Source organism: Colletes gigas, unplaced genomic scaffold, assembly GCF_013123115.1.
Source record: "Colletes gigas isolate AHSC1104 unplaced genomic scaffold, ASM1312311v1 Colletes_gigas_Sc00010, whole genome shotgun sequence".
In the NCBI taxonomy this organism is placed as follows: domain Eukaryota; kingdom Metazoa; phylum Arthropoda; class Insecta; order Hymenoptera; family Colletidae; genus Colletes; species Colletes gigas.
Genome location: NW_025106639.1, coordinates 7,624,612 through 7,640,288, shown reverse-complemented (window position 1 = coordinate 7,640,288; position 15,677 = coordinate 7,624,612). Strand labels below are relative to the sequence as shown.

General features: G+C 34.0%; 4 protein-coding genes across 7 annotated transcripts; 2 read left to right on the top strand and 2 right to left on the bottom strand.

The window, feature by feature from the left end:
* Positions 1–137: 137 nt before the first annotated feature.
* On the top strand, positions 138–1,538 carry LOC122397719 (ATP synthase subunit O, mitochondrial). Of its 3 annotated transcripts, none has more exons than XM_043397070.1 (4): positions 138–154; positions 591–645; positions 792–902; positions 977–1,538. In XM_043397070.1, exons 1-4 carry the CDS (start codon positions 138–140, stop codon positions 1,421–1,423), a joined length of 630 nt encoding a protein of 209 aa, XP_043253005.1. In that variant the 3' UTR covers positions 1,424–1,538. The 3 variants fall into 3 exon arrangements, with proteins under 3 accessions (XP_043253005.1, XP_043253003.1, XP_043253004.1); XM_043397068.1 differs by lacking the exon at positions 138–154 and adding an exon at positions 298–416 and having other exon boundaries at positions 601–645; XM_043397069.1 differs by lacking the exon at positions 138–154 and adding an exon at positions 396–426 and having other exon boundaries at positions 599–645.
* Positions 1,539–1,954: 416 nt separating this feature from the next.
* On the bottom strand, positions 1,955–5,231 carry LOC122397708 (WD repeat-containing protein CG11141). The gene is made up of 10 exons (XM_043397056.1): positions 5,034–5,231; positions 4,888–4,932; positions 4,579–4,811; positions 4,218–4,505; positions 3,986–4,146; positions 3,775–3,910; positions 3,401–3,704; positions 3,176–3,335; positions 2,286–3,106; positions 1,955–2,196 (listed from the first exon to the last, which is right to left on the bottom strand). Exons 3-10 carry the CDS (start codon positions 4,801–4,803, stop codon positions 2,120–2,122), a joined length of 2,172 nt encoding a protein of 723 aa, XP_043252991.1. The 5' UTR covers positions 4,804–4,811; positions 4,888–4,932; positions 5,034–5,231; the 3' UTR covers positions 1,955–2,119.
* A 1,207-nt stretch (positions 5,232–6,438) lies between these two features.
* Positions 6,439–10,434, bottom strand: LOC122397707 (nuclear exosome regulator NRDE2). The gene is made up of 10 exons (XM_043397054.1): positions 10,123–10,434; positions 9,404–10,044; positions 8,969–9,332; positions 8,743–8,889; positions 8,399–8,667; positions 8,000–8,328; positions 7,387–7,927; positions 7,174–7,320; positions 6,930–7,105; positions 6,439–6,858 (listed from the first exon to the last, which is right to left on the bottom strand). Exons 1-10 carry the CDS (start codon positions 10,196–10,198, stop codon positions 6,606–6,608), a joined length of 2,943 nt encoding a protein of 980 aa, XP_043252989.1. The 5' UTR covers positions 10,199–10,434; the 3' UTR covers positions 6,439–6,605.
* Positions 10,435–11,914: 1,480 nt separating this feature from the next.
* On the top strand, positions 11,915–15,099 carry LOC122397709 (molybdenum cofactor biosynthesis protein 1). 2 transcript variants are annotated; one of them, XM_043397057.1, is made up of 7 exons: positions 11,915–12,411; positions 12,622–12,739; positions 12,799–12,966; positions 13,035–13,261; positions 13,337–13,561; positions 13,647–13,881; positions 14,186–15,099. In XM_043397057.1, exons 1-7 carry the CDS (start codon positions 12,322–12,324, stop codon positions 14,779–14,781), a joined length of 1,659 nt encoding a protein of 552 aa, XP_043252992.1. In that variant the 5' UTR covers positions 11,915–12,321; the 3' UTR covers positions 14,782–15,099. The 2 variants fall into 2 exon arrangements, with proteins under 2 accessions (XP_043252992.1, XP_043252993.1); XM_043397058.1 differs by having other exon boundaries at positions 13,978–14,284.
* Positions 15,100–15,677: the final 578 nt, after the last annotated feature.

The following is a 15,677-nucleotide window of genomic DNA, read 5'->3' as shown; positions in this document are numbered from 1 at the left end:
AAGTTTACATATTTCCAAATAATTAAAGAGTTCATACGATTTACGTGATTGGACGTTCGTATTGCAACTCCAAAATACAAAATAAACTGCAAAAACTCACAATAATTACGCGTTTTGCGATGCCCTGCGTGGAACTGATGTCTTCTACGAAATTATGGCGGCATCCTGGAACAATTCCTCTGGTCACCATAAATCTAAAGGCTAGTTCACAACCACGTCTAGTAACTTCGAGTCACATGTAATCGATTATAGAAGTATTATGCTCCCTCTAGAGATGTCGCTTTTAAAATTAAAAGGGTTGCGTTCACGTTATGTAATGATGAATGCATAGAACAGTATAAAACCACATTTGTCGTTCTGGATTTTGTATGAACTGTTATTGAATGACCGCAACAATGTCTTTTAGCAGAATAATCGTAAGTTACCATAAAACTTAATTTATCATCGTTGCTTCTATTCAAATAATATGCAACATTAATTTTTTGACACTGGAACAAACTTTCGTGACAACCTATTCGCTATATTAATAGAATGAAAACATTGATAGCCTTGTTTAATGAAAATTCGACAAGATTACTAGATTACGTTACTTTCTTACAGATACGATCATTCTCGTGCAGCTCTGCTGTCCAGCAAATGGTTAAGGTACATGTTTTAAAAATATATTTAATATAAAAATTATGTAACTTGAAGCAAACCATTTAATTTGTATTTTCTAATTCAAACTTTAAATTTTTGAATAATTTGACATTATCTAATAAAAATTAAGAATATTTCTATGTTTTGTCAAGCCTCCAGTCCAAGTATTTGGATTAGAAGGACGATACGCTACAGCACTTTATTCTGCAGCTTCAAAGCAAAAAACACTGAACAATGTTGAAAAAGATCTTAGTAAATTCCAAGTATGTATTTTAAATACTACCATAATTAACAGCCTTTATGATAAAAAAAAAAAAAAACATTTGTGTTTTATTAGGATGTCATAAAACAAGATCAAAAGCTGAATGAATTTGTGAAGAATCCATCGATTAAACGAAGAGAAAAAGTAGAAGCACTTAAGGCTATCACCAATAAAATGAGTCTCTCTAAAGAAACTGGAAATCTGTTAAGTTTAATGGCAGAAAATGGCAGGCTTCAGAAAGTGAACAATGTAATCAATACATTCAAATTATTAATGGCTGCCGGCAGAGGCGAGGTTGTTTGCGAAGTTATTACTGCAAAACCACTCGATGCCGATACGAAATCTAAGCTTGAATCAGCATTGAAGGGATTCTTAAACAAAGGTGAAACTATTCTACTTACCGCAAAAGTTGATCCCACCATCCTTGGGGGAATGGTTGTATCAATAGGTGACAAATATGTAGATATGAGCGTTGCCAGTAAAATTAAAAGATACAGCGATGTTATTACCGCAGCCGCGTGATCACATTTTACAATATTCAGTAAAGTGAGAGAAGATAACATACTCATATAGACGTTCACGAGAAAATGTATATCGTAAAACAATAAATTATTCCAAATCAAATTATTCCTATTAAGATGTGTCTTGTTAACTTATTTTGTAAATCCTATAATAAAAATTAAGAAAGAATATTTACTTTTCTGTTATTTTGAAATTATGCACAATTTACTTTTCCGAGTTGTTTCATATTTTTTTAATTTAAATAAATTTGATTTCATGTATTATATTATTATTATTAATATTTATTTTAATGCCGGAAGTATAATGAGTTCGATAACAAACATGCTGTATATAAATACAATGATTTCAATTGTGGATAAAATTCAAGAAACGTGTATAAATATATTTTTCCATAACAGTAAAATAATTTAATTTATTTTAACACCAATACATACTGAAATATCATAAAAAAAACTCATTTTTATTTGCAACATTATAAATTTTGTACTTTAAAATGCTGTTACAGTCATAAATTAAAATATACTTCTGCGGAAATTTGTATTATGATCAAAGTACAGATTACTGCTATTCTCACCTTAACTGTTAAAGAATCGTCCACTTTCTCTAAAATTTGAAAGCTTCTCTATGCGGCAATGATTTTATCAAAACAACATACATACTATTTTATAGTGTATAATTTGCTTTTTCAATGTAATCTTACATTGTATCATTTTTCACTACGACCCAATCTTCTTCCTCGAGCACATTTAATGCAATAGATTCTACTGATAAAACTGGAAATATAAAAACATTAAAATATTTTCATTTTTAATCGCGATTGTCGATATACATCAATAATTAAATGTTATATAGTTATTGTTACCATGGAATTGAACTTCTAACTCGGTCTGGTCTTTTTCTGGGTGTGGCTGTTTTCTCGTATCGTCATAGTTATTATGTAATAAAGGATCGCCTAATTTTTCTTGCAAAAGCTTCTTCCTGCACTCACCTAAATCTTCAAACTTTTTTAATTCTGTTTGGTAACTGACATCATCTTCGGTGTCAGTATCTGTATGATCGCTATGCTCATTGTATTCATCCTGCTGATTATTACTCTCTACCTCTAAAGAATCATTGGAATCTATTTTACAATTAATGCACGTAATCGTATCAATACATTGAGTAACATTTGAATCAGTAGTAGTAGCAGTAACTTGACTGCTTGTCATGTATTTTGATAAATCTAAATCTAAAATATCAGCTAACAGTTTTTCTTTATTTTCTACATCACGTTGAATTAATTCAAGATTCCTTTCAGTCTCAAACACAAACTCGTCATCGACACTTAGTGTTAGTAAAGAGGAATGCGTCGTCTTAGCGTCATTGGCGTTTATTTTATCCTTATTCGAGACGGACAAGTCATCGGCATCGGACAACGATGAACAACTTTCGTTTCCATTTAATACTTTATTTCGTGATTTTTTCAGTTTTCTCTTTGGGGTGAAAACGACATCTTCAAATTCTTGTTGACTGATTTTTTGAAATATCTGACTTCTATCATTCTGTTTGCCATTCTGCTCGGTACTTTTTCTTATCGAAGCTTCATTATTTAAATGTATCGGTTTTACGGGCGGTATTTCAACAGCTTCTTCAGCATGAACAATCGAAGTTTCATCAGTATCAGCAGTAAGAATCGGTGCAATGCTGGAAAGTACTTTGCGTATTACGTGTACTAATAAGATGCAAATAAAATTTTATCATTTCACATCTTACCCCACAGACTGAATGATGTTAGATGGATTAATTTTATGAAACGGAATAGCTGGGACTATCGCGCTTTCTTTTAGTTTAGAAGTCAATTCTAATATACCATTTGTAACTGGTTTACTAATTTCTGCGAACGATAACAGCGGATCCAATGTATTTGTTGCTTCTGAAAATTTAATTGTTTAAGATCGGATAAAAAATCAGACAAAATATTAAAAAAATAATATTTACCAGACGAAAACATATTTGTTTCAGGATAATACGAAATACGTATGATGTTCCTTTCTCCTTCCAAAACAAATATTTCATCTTTAGTGCAAGCAACATCGGTAACCCGACGTAAGTCCGTTACAATGGACGTTATAGCAATAGTTTGCGGATTTACTACGTATATAATGTCATCGCTGTACGTGATTAATAAATCATCACAAAAAGGTAAAATGACACCAAATGTAGGTTCCCCACGATTTTTTTTTGAGCTCTCTGGCGCCGGATTCAAAAGTTCTACTTCTGTGTGACCAGATCGAATAGCATCCTTAAAAATACATGTCATTACAAGCATTGATAGAAACAATTTTAAAACAATAACACATTTTTATGCAAACCTTAAAAATAAGCGTTTTTGATACAGTTCCAGTTTTGTCTGCTTGCCATAAACGCAGTCCAGGCCTGCTCGCATAAATTACCGACTCTTGAACGTAGTTTTGTCGACAGCCAAATATTGCTCCTAGTTTCCCTAATCTGAAGAATTCAATTGTTAGAAAATCCTTTTGTGTACAACATTACCATCAATTACTTACTAAAATCGGTACTCACGTTTTACGTTCCTTTTGACCAACTTGTGTTACCTTACCATTCTCATTTTTATTTACTAGTATTGTACGTAATGTTGTTGAAACCAGTAATAAACCTTGTTGATAACTCAGTTGTACAACTGCATACTTTTCATTCAGTAACTCGGACGACTTTGACAAGTGCTTTCAAAAGTTTATAATAAAAATACATTAGAAAAACTGTTATGCAGTAATATTTATTTTCTATTACATACCATGTAAAAATCAATTTCAGTCAGTACTACTAAACCATCCTGATCACCACTAAATAATTTCATGCCATTCTTTGACCATTCGACCGTTGTTACAGCACTGCTGTGCAATCCACTAATACTGTATCGTTCCACCTGTTTTTTCTGTTTTGGTTTCAGGCTATCTGGTAATGAATCTGGTGGATTTTTTGGTATTTGAAATACAGTTATAACACCGTGTTCATTACCAGTAGCAACCATATAATCCACAGTCGATATTACTTGAATACAAGTAATCTTTGAATTTACATTCTAAAAAAAAGATTACATCATTGTACGTAAGCATAAAACGTACAATTTTTTAAAAATTCATTTTAAGCATTACCTCGCATCGAAGTCTTTGTAGATCTTGTTTTTCCCTGTTATACCAATACACTAGCCCATGATTAGTTCCAATAGCTAAAAACTCAGGCAATGCATCGATGCAGGTGAAGTTAATATTATGTGTAAATAGCCCATTTTGAATTTTGGCTGGTATTTGTTGAAGAAGATTAGCAAGGGGAGCCCATTCTCTCAAAGGGCCACCATCTTCGCACATAGGTGTTGTCATTGTAGATGCTATATTCATAATTTTATCATATAATTTATATCAAACTTATATTTAATAAATATAACATAATTGATGGCAACTCACGCAAGGAGTAGAATACGAATACTTTGTAAATAAATTTCCAAACCACTGTAACATAAAATTACGTGACATTATACCGCATACATGAAACAACTATTTACAATACGATCATGATAAACTGCAGCGGAGTGTACCGCATATTGAATTACCTGTTTACTGAAATATGATTCATAGAAAGAGTTATCCGATTATGACGATATTATCGCATTACAACGTTTTCATTATGCCACGTAAAACAATAACCTTTCACTAAACATTATTATAACAACTTCAATATCATTTGATACTTTGATAAGATTTGCAGTAATTCATTAAGTTCTTACATACTAATGTATGTGCACACCTTCGGTTACCATAAACCACATCGTGCATAGAACAGACGCAAGTGTGATTTTAACAAAATATTAGTGACTTTTTAGAGTTTATATTCGCAATTAACATTACACAATAACTTCATATGCATTGTAATTCGATCGAACACAAAATTAAAATTTATATACAAAACATAATATTCGAAAGATCACCAAGAAATATTTTTTGCAAATGAAAAATGCATCAAATATACAATGCAAAACTATTAAGAACTGTTTTCTACCAGCTATCTTTTCAACGTTATCTGCTAAATTATAAATTATTTCGTTTCTATAAAATACCACAGAAGCAATGTTCGTATGTGTAGTATGAAATGCGTGCAATGGGGACATATGGTTAATATGTTGAATCTTGTTCATTCGAAAAAAAAAATTTAAAATAGGCGTCATTTTTAATAAAAAAATTCATCAATAGTTCTCGAGAAAAAAGATACAGTTTTCATAAATTATGAAAGAGCTATCAGTTCTTAGTTTATAGTTCATACTTTTCGGTGATCTCGTAATATAGTACAATACTTTCGTTTACCGCGTACACAGGAAGGTGATTTTTAATAAAATTTTATATAGTTACAGAACTTTCAATGTTGTTACAAACTGTTGCAGTAAAAAAACTAATACTAATGGAAATAATGTTTAATTACAACCCCTTGGGAGATTCTATATTTTTAATATTATGTGTATTTGAAATGAATGGAAGGGACAGTGTTGCCAGATTTGGCATAATTGAGTGCATCGAAGGCGACACTAGTAACGACGAACTTCTTTAACGTTTAACAGAGTGGTGGGAAAAACCGCCAAATCCTACCGCAAGATCAACATGTTATGCGTGGTCAGCACTCCATGCAACTTCAGAAAATCGATAAAGGACGAGAATGGGAACCTTTCCTTTTTGGTCTACAACAGCTGAAGTTCGTCCTCGCGTCAATGGCGCGCAATTTCGAATCTGGACTGCCCGGGCATTTCTACGTTTCGAGCTATATGTATAGGTACGTATGCTCGTTCATAGAAATAATAAAAAAATGTCTTTTTTCAATAGTTAAAACATGGTCAGGGGGTTTTAAAACGTGTATTTCATCAATGTAAAGTACAGAGCTCACGTAACATGCCTCTGTTAGACGCTGAGGATGTTCGTCGTTACTAGTGTCGCCGTCGATGGCCACACTGGCGCCAGTTGTCTTACATATTCGAATAGTTCGAAAAAGAAAGATTATTTATTACTGCTATTATATTAGCTTTATTTACCTCTTTTTTTTATATAGTAATTACTATGTCTAACTATATTATGAACCATGTCTTTTAAGTTAATATAATCTCTTGTTATTTACATAAAATTTGAAATGATAATTAACATTAGCCGCGCAAGATGTCTAATTCTTCGGGTGTAACGTGCATTCTCAATTCTTTTTCTCGTATTACATCTTGAACTTGGGTAAGAATTTGAGGTGCAACTTCAGCCGCATCAATATAGATACTTCTGGCCCAAGGACATTGTGCTACACTTTCATGATATACATCTTCTCCTTTCTTTTCGCATAAATTGTATTCTCTGAGAAGAAGCATGTATAATCTCCATAATAGTGGGCAACATCTAGTTGTCGGTACTCTGTAAATTAATGGTACTTTTTTCCACGTTTACATATCAAGTATAAAAAAAAAAATTAATTGAAATTGTACCTTGTGAGAGTTTGATGAAAATGTAATAATTTATTTATTGCTGCATTCATACTGACAGAGTCGTTACGCTCCTTTAAGAAATGGATACGTTTACGACTTGCTAAACACATAGCAAATGCTCTCCATAATTCAAGCTTTGTCTTTTGACTATTAAATTTCCAAATTGGTAATTCACTCTGTTCGAGAAATATTACAATTAAAATTTTGATACTTTATAAAATACTCTCTTTGTAGTTATGTTTACCTCTATGCACGCTAATATCGAAAGGGCAAAAACGTTATTTGGATATGAATTTAACATATCATCTAACACGGTTTTTAAAATATTTATTTCTTGAGTCTTTTTGCAATATAGTTGTAAAAGTGCGAGTTGACTTTCAAATAATATTTCCTGGAATAAATACAGGATATGTATGATGAAATTTCTGTCTTAAATATGAAAATTTAAATATAGTACCTGTGTGTAACGACACCCCTTGTAATGATTTATGGACTCTGTAAATATGCTCATTATTTTACCAATATCGAAATGTTGTATGTACAAAAGGTATGCGTAACATACAATTGTATCGCACTTTAAATTTGGTAAAAAGTATGTGTCTTTATCATCTTCCATAGGGGCTTCTTGCAAGAAACTTTTTATACTATTTTCTAAATATTCTGATACGAGTTCTAATTGATTTTCACCTGCATCAGGTATCATTTGTTTAATCGTATTCAATATTCGCTCTTTATGTGTTTCTTTATATGTATCAGAGTTGAGTAAAGTTTCGATAAACGTTCGATACAAGCTGAAGAGTGCGGCCCTTTCATCAAAATTGGGAATTGCCGAAGGGCAGGGACCTTGAGATTGAATCGCTGTTTCCAAAATATTCACACAATTATCGAATCTTCCCAATTCTTTTGCTATCAATGCATACTCTTTGTAGAAATGTAAATTATTTCTATATTCCTTTTTCTTCACGAATTTCTTTAATATCGTTTTTAACTTTTTCCCCCTGCAAAAAATATCCAACATGCATATCATGCGAGTCTATTAGTTATGAAAAATAAAGTAAAAGGAGTCTTACTTTTTGTCATATTTTAAAGATTCGTCTTTGCGAAGAAAAATAAGCAACCTTTCAAATCTTAACCACCAAATATATATACTTGTACGTTGCGGGGCAGGTAAATTTTCGGCAATTGTAAAAAACATTTCGCGTATAAAATCTAAGTACGACTCTTGCGCAGGATGAAACATAAGGTACTGAGGACCTGATGTTATACCTCCTTCGAGTATGCCATGCAATAATTGCTTCCTTTGACTATGGCCAGTCATTTCACCTGCTACAGGATAGGCGAACGGAAGTAACACTTCCGAAGTTTCTATTCCCCATTCAAATTCTTTTAAAGATAACATCTGAAAATATACAATACTATTGATCTACACTATGAAGTAGAAGATATAGACACCTTATTCGTATGCATACCTCTAATATATAGTCTCGAGTAGGTAGAAGTGGTACTTTGAGTAAAAGTAGCGCATGTATCGCCATTCGAAAATTCAAATTTCGCGAAAGTATGGGATGGACAAAATCCGCGACATCATCTGGCAAAACGAATCTTCGAGAATCACCAGCTAATTCTAATTCATCTCTAGTGACACTGATCCAATGACAATTTTCTCTTAACGATTCTGTTCTTTGCCATAACTGATTCAGTGGTAGTCTGGATATCAGTATTACCTCTTCCATTCCAACTAGAGATTAATAGTAATATTAAGATTAATAACATACTATTTTTCCGTTCTGTTATCGATTATAATATTTCGTACTTAATTTTTTTTCATCTATTGTTTTTCGAAAGGATAGACTGTCTTTGCTTAAACTAAGATTCAAACAGAGATTCAAACGTATCGTTTCCCACATTTGTTCCCAAAGTCCGGTATGTCTTAGAAATGTTAGGCACCAGTACAGCATTTCTATTTATATAATAAGTTAATTATTTTCATTTGACTCAATGTAATAACAGTTTGGTACAATTTATAATTCGTTACGTACGCAATAATCGTTCGTCAAATATACGAGGATTTGTCCTAGCTTTTTGTTTTAGAATACAAAAACATTTCGAGTATAGATCTAAAACTTTTGGTACAGTACACATTGCTACTGAAGATTGTGTAACCATGATAAATTCTTGCCATAGAACAATGTTTCCTGAGTCCTTATTAACTAATGTTTCTAGTTGTCTTGAAAGTTCATCAGCTGGAAGGAGCTCTCCCATCAAAGACAATTTTAATTTTAACAATTCTATAGATTCCAAATTTTTTTCTATAGCTTTCTCAACTATAGATAACTTTTTTAACGTTGTTGCCCGAGAAACATCTTTCGTAGTTTGATATTTTTGGAAGTATTTCAATGTGTCCTGGAAGATATCATTAGTGTAATTATATAAGTATTAATAACTTTGAACAAATTAATAGCTAGAGTATATACCTGAAATTCAATATATTCAACCCATAGATCAATATTATTTGGATTGTCTGTTAATCTTTCATTATATTCTTTAATTTTATTTTTCTGTAATTCTTCTAAATTAACACACCATGAAGGTGTACTTTCATCTTTTTCCAACGAATTGGTAGTAGAATCTTTTCTAATAACATTATCTTTCTTTTTAGCTCTGTCCACAGAATCAATGTTTCTAATGTAATACCTCTCATAACTATCTTTTTTTGGTTGCTTGAATGAAACAAAACCAAGGGTACTTTTTTCAACATCATAATATGGCCTTACTCTAGAACAAAGTGTCTTTACAGTATTATTCCCCTTATCTCTGTATTTATCTTCAAAATATACATTCTCCACTTCTCGTTTATATTCTGGTTTTTTTGCTTTTTCATGGGCATGCTTTCTTTTCTCTAACTTCCTCTTTCTGACAGATTTCAATGTTTTTCTTTCTTCCTGTACACGACTGTCATTATTCAAAGAAGTAGTATTGCATGATACCTGTTGTTTATCTAAATCAGAGGCTTTGTTTACAGTTTCATCCGAAGAATCCGAAGGAACATCAACAATATTCTTTGATGATATACGTTCTAGGCAACTAACATTGTGTAACCAGCTGGCTTCATCTTCTATAAATTACAATAAGTTCATTATAATAAAAACAATATCGTAATATATAATGATTTCTAATAAGCGATTTTGGTAACCTTTTAAAAGATTTTCCGACTTATTGGAATTAGGTGATTCATCCTTGTCACCGGAATAAGCCGGAAACAAAGACATGTCTTCTTAAATTCGTACTGTTACAATCGTTGATGAGTCGTATTTTATTTTTTCGTAGGTTATGTGTTAAATGTATGTAAACAATAACACTTCAATGCATCGTTGTCAAACTCATAGTAATGACAAACAATAGATACGTGAACTAATGTAATGTAATGGTTATTCTTTAACCATTTCTCTATACATTCCTTCGTCTAATTAATAAGTTATAAATGATTACTGAAAGCGACAGTTATTTTAGTCATTGTGCTAAAAAATGCGAAAAATACCTGCCGCCATCTAATATCAGGGATTCGAACTGCTAAAATCGTGCCAGGATCACAGAATACTAAAGGAGGCATTCGTAGTACAGGTTGCCCTACTCCTGGTACTCCTATTACGCAGTAGCTTGATTATATTCACTAATTACCCTTTTCTGGTATTAAAATATGAACTTTTAGAATTGAAGAATATAGTATAGACCCTTGGCAATATTCAAGGATACCTGTTGGAACCTTAGTAAATAGTCATTAACCAATATCGAAAGTCTTAGGGATCTATCGCTAATAACTAATTAATTAGAGCGAGGAGCGTTGCAAAATTGGTCCTTGAATGTTGCCAAGGGTCTGTACGAGTAATATATTACACCCCCCAAAATATGTATATTAAATTTGTTAGTCAATCACTGACGAAAAAAGTATATATTTTTGACCGATCAAAAAAAAGTATTAATTTTATACTATTTTTGTTGCTTCGTTATATTTCGAAATTCGTATCGAAGAACGTTTATGTTTAATCCTCTGCAATTTCTTATCTCTGTCTATCATTTTATCGATATCTGTTTATTAAGTGATACAAGGGGGATCAGACAAATGAGTATTTGTCATTAGTACATTTAATACGGGAGACTTATATCGGATTAAGTCTGCTAATTGATAATGAAAACGCGAAGTGGTCTTCTGGCATTGCGGTTCGATGCCAACAAACCATGTTTTCTATACGTATCAAATTGATGGCAAAATGTTTATTATTATTTATTATGATCTAATAGCAGGTCCACAGTTGCATCCGGATAAATAGTACAATAAAATCATATAAATAGACAATAGTAGAAGGAAGATTTCAGAGACAAATATCATAATCAAATGTGGAGGGAGATGGGCATGAAACCGTCGTTTAGCGCCATTTTGCTTGAGTCGGCACTGGAGTCTAGAAAATATATACAATGCACTATTCGGTAGTTTACGTGGCAAATTATTGAAATTTAAAGCATGCACAAGTTGCTAGATTGATACGAGTTATCTTAATTTCTAGATTTCAGCGACAAAATCATAATCAAATGTGGAGGGAGATGGGCATGAAACCGTCGTTTAGCGCCATTTTGCTTGAGTCGGCACTGGAGTCTAGAAAATATATACAATGCACTATTCGGTAGTTTACGTGGCAAATTATTGAAATTTAAAGCATGCACAAGTTGCTAGATTGATACGAGTTATCTTAATTTCTAGATTTCAGCGACAAATATCATAATCAAATGTGGAGGGAGATGGGCATGAAACCGTCGTTTAGCGCCATTTTGCTTGAGTCGGCACTGGAGTCTAGAAAATATATACAATGCACTATTCGGTAGTTTACGTGGCAAATTATTGAAAATTGAAGCATGCACAAGTTGCTAGATTGATACGAGTTATCTTAATTTCTAGATTTCAGCGACAAATATCATAATCAAATGTGGAGGGAGATGGGCATGAAACCGTCGTTTAGCGCCATTTTGCTTGAGTCGGCACTGGAGTCTAGAAAATATATACAATGCACTATTCAATAGTTTACGTGGCAAATTATTGAAATTTGAAGCATGCACAAGCTGCTAGATTGATACGAGTTATCTTAATGATGGTTCTGTCAAGCTCAAGGACACGGATAAGCGATCGTCGTCGCTGTTCCAAGAATGAGTTTGCAGGCACAACATATAACACAGTTCTAATAAAGCTACCGAATAGATGAGTACTTAACGGCACCCATCTTGGGAGATAATTTCTATAAGTTTTTCACTTTTTATGTAGGAACAGTATTATATAGAACATTTCTCATTGCACGTAGGGGTTACAAATTCTTGTCTTTTTCACTTGTCACGTGTTATTTAAATGTTTCGGAAGGTACACACCGTTAAAGCGATTTTGAGTGCTGTGCATTCATCTACAGAGGCATTCACTGCACCAAATGCATCACCCAGAGTAAGTGTGTTTTATAGTAAATAGAAATGTACGTGTAATCATTATGCAAAGTGCTAACAATAAATTACTAATAACATGTTAAAGTTTGCATAGCTGATTACATAAATATATTGTGCACACCATATGCTGGATTGTTGCTATGAGTAATATATATTTAAATGAACCTAACCTGTATATTTGTTATTGTTATTATTAATGGTGTTATTACAGGTGCAGCGGTTTAGAGAATTATTAAATAAAAACAGCGACAATGACATACTCACGGATTCTTTTGGAAGGCATCATACCTATTTGCGTATTTCTGTCACGGAACGTTGTAATCTTCGATGTAAGCAATATTTACAATTTTAAATGGAACAATTTATCAAAATGTTACATTTATTACAGGTTTGTACTGTATGCCGGCAGAAGGAGTTAAGCTGACAAAGAATGAAAATATTTTAACAATAGAGGAAATAATTAAAGTAGCTGAACTATTTGTAAAGGAGGGTGTACATAAAATACGTTTAACAGGTGGTGAACCAACAGTTCGAAAAGATATTGTAGATATTATTGGTAAATAATTTTCTTCCTTCCATTTTTTGCCCTTTAAATCCTTGATACAACGAAAATAATTATTACAGCCGGCTTGAAACAGTTACCTGGCTTGAAACAGGTTGCCATTACTACCAATGGCTTAACATTACCACGTCAGTTACCATCCCTTCAACGAGCAGGATTAGATGCAATAAATATTTCACTAGATACATTGAAAGAAAATCGTTTTGAGCAGTTTACCCGTAGGAAGGGTTGGCCTAGAGTTATAGCCGCGATAGACTTGGCTATCCAATTGGGTTATAATCCTACAAAGGTGAGAAAATGCTAAGAAAAATCTTCATGCTAAAATTCATAGATATAAGTAACTTTTATACGTGTATTTTTTTAGATAAACTGCGTGGTAATGAAAGGTTTTAATGACAACGAATTGGTTGATTTTGTAAACTTAACGAAAGATCGCCCGGTCGATGTACGTTTCATCGAATATATGCCCTTTCAAGGGAATAAATGGAATGAAAATAAAATGGTTTCCTTCGATACTATGAAAAAAATGATTAGAGATACGTATCCCGAACTTCGACGTCTTCCGAACGAGTACAACAACACTTCTAAAGTGTGTAGAGCTTAAAAGATTATACTTAAAATAGAATTTAATTTGATATGTATGTCGTTGAAAGAACAGTATCTCTTCTGAATAGGCATACCACGTCCCTGGATTTGTAGGGCAAATCGGATTTATCACGTCGATGAGCGAGCATTTCTGCAGCTCGTGCAACCGATTACGAATTACGGCGGATGGAAATTTAAAGGTCTGTTTGTTCGAGGGTGAAGGAGAGGTGTCGCTTCGGGATGCTTTACGCAGTGGAGCGTCCGACGACGTTTTGAAAGAAATGATCGGCACCGCGGTGCGACGTAAAAAGAAACAGCACGCCGGTACGTTTTATCCTTAATCCGCAAACACTATATTATCTTGCATGCTACATTTGTAGCGATAACGTTTCTATGTTCTCGATAACGTGTGTGTTTCAGGAATGTTCAATCTATCCCAGATGGAAAACAGACCGATGATACTGATCGGGGGATAGTCGATTGTTACGGAAGTATCCTATTAGTATATAGAACATTGATTTTCCGACAGTATGCGTACAAACGTTATCGCTCGATCTGTTACTAATTAACAAGAATCTTTATTTTTATAAAGTCCGGAAGGTTTGATATCAATTACTTGTGCTTGCAGTTGAAAAGAAACGCGTATACGTCGGAAGACATAAATATTGGCGAGAGAACGCGCGGCGTGAATATTTCGGGCGCGCGGTTTTTCGGTTTCAGAATTGCACGAGCGTAAGAATGTTCTCCTCGCTGTCGCACGTGGACGAAAGTGGCAAAGCGAGCATGGTGGACGTCGGTTCGAAAGCCATAACCAAACGTATCGCGATAGCGAGAGGATTCGTTCAGGTCGATTCGGTTATAAGCAAATTGATAGCCAAAAATAATGTTAAGAAGGGGGATGTGCTGTCCGTAGCACAATTGGCAGGCATTATGGGTGCCAAACGCACGCCAGATTTGATACCGTTGTGTCATCCGCTCTCGTTATCCTACGCAAACGTGCAATTACGTTTGAACGAAGAATTGCATCGAGTGGAGATCACGGCGGAAGTCAGATGCACCGGAAAGACTGGCGTGGAAATGGAGGCCTTAACGGCCGTGGCTATCGCTGCATTAACAGTTTACGACATGTGTAAATACGCGGCCTCCCCGAACTCGATGAAAATAAGCGACGTAGAGTTGGTTTCGAAAACTGGCGGTACAAAGGGTGATTTTTATAGGGATTGAATATCTTTCTACCGTTTGTACGAGTGTCGTATACCCAGAGTATTCGGTATTATATTACGCAACACTTGGTGCTCTTGCATTTACATATTTTACCATTGATTCGATTGTTACAACGTACAAATTTTATTTAGTTATGCATCCGTATACGATGCAAAGTTTTACATAAGTTTACATGTAATAATGTATTATATAATGTACCTGAACGAGTATGGGAAATATGGGAATTAGAATAGTACTATGCGTGCTTAACGGTACCATATATTTGTCGTTTATCCGGTGATACAATATATTCCTCTACGTGTATGCGTACAATCATTTACCGATTATGTTCTTAGAAAATTTATATAGCAAATGATAATATACATATTTATATTGTTCATAAGGGTATGGAATTATTACAACCTTGATTTTGTTGAAATTAAATGATACAAGCTTTGTCCGTTCGCTTCGAGGGAAATGTTGCATTTTTAATTGCGCCAATGCGTACGAATTATTTAGTTTTAAAGACGCAGCTTCCTCCCGGTTGCACGGGGGCACCCTGTACGTGTCTTCAAAACCCTTCGATCGAGTGGTTAAATTTTCCCCGGGGGGGGGGCGTCTTGACAAAGTTTAACGCGATAACGATGCAATAAGGATCGCCCCTCCGATAAAGCGAAACCGAGACGGCGAAATTGCAGTCGCGACGAACGTCCAAGTTAGATAAGGACGATAAGAACACCGTCGAGCTGTCGGCGCAATCGCAACTATCGGGAGCATCGCGAGGCGCCACTGCACCCTGATTGCAGCTTTTTCGTTTCCTCTCCGAACAGCTTTCAGTATTTCGAACGCTGTCGAAGCGCGCTGTTCCCGGGGCCGTTCCCATCGCCGTAGTTCCGATGATCGAGCGTCGAAAACGT

Bases quoted from the DNA above. Each gene is read 5' to 3' on its own strand.
- LOC122397707 (XM_043397054.1), bottom strand. From the start codon at position 10,198: ATGTCTTTGTTTCCGGCTTATTCCGGTGACAAGGATGAATCACCTAAT. The intron at 10,045-10,122 runs GTTACCAAAATC...TGTAATTTATAG, and splicing joins GTCGGAAAATCTTTTAAAAG to AAGATGAAGCCAGCTGGTTA. The intron at 7,928-7,999 runs GTAAGACTCCTT...TATTTTTTGCAG, and splicing joins TCTTTAAAATATGACAAAAA to GGGGAAAAAGTTAAAAACGA.
- LOC122397708 (XM_043397056.1), bottom strand. From the start codon at position 4,803: ATGACAACACCTATGTGCGAAGATGGTGGCCCTTTGAGAGAATGGGCT. The intron at 3,911-3,985 runs GTGAGTACCGAT...TGAATTCTTCAG, and splicing joins GGTCAAAAGGAACGTAAAAC to ATTAGGGAAACTAGGAGCAA. The intron at 2,197-2,285 runs GTAACAATAACT...TTATATTTCCAG, and splicing joins GTTAGAAGTTCAATTCCATG to TTTTATCAGTAGAATCTATT.
- LOC122397709 (XM_043397057.1), top strand. From the start codon at position 12,322: ATGTTTCGGAAGGTACACACCGTTAAAGCGATTTTGAGTGCTGTGCAT. The intron at 12,967-13,034 runs GTAAATAATTTT...TAATTATTACAG, and splicing joins AGATATTGTAGATATTATTG to CCGGCTTGAAACAGTTACCT. The intron at 13,262-13,336 runs GTGAGAAAATGC...GTATTTTTTTAG, and splicing joins TGGGTTATAATCCTACAAAG to ATAAACTGCGTGGTAATGAA.
- LOC122397719 (XM_043397068.1), top strand. From the start codon at position 384: ATGACCGCAACAATGTCTTTTAGCAGAATAATC. The intron at 417-600 runs GTAAGTTACCAT...ACTTTCTTACAG, and splicing joins TGTCTTTTAGCAGAATAATC to ATACGATCATTCTCGTGCAG. The intron at 903-976 runs GTATGTATTTTA...GTGTTTTATTAG, and splicing joins AAGATCTTAGTAAATTCCAA to GATGTCATAAAACAAGATCA.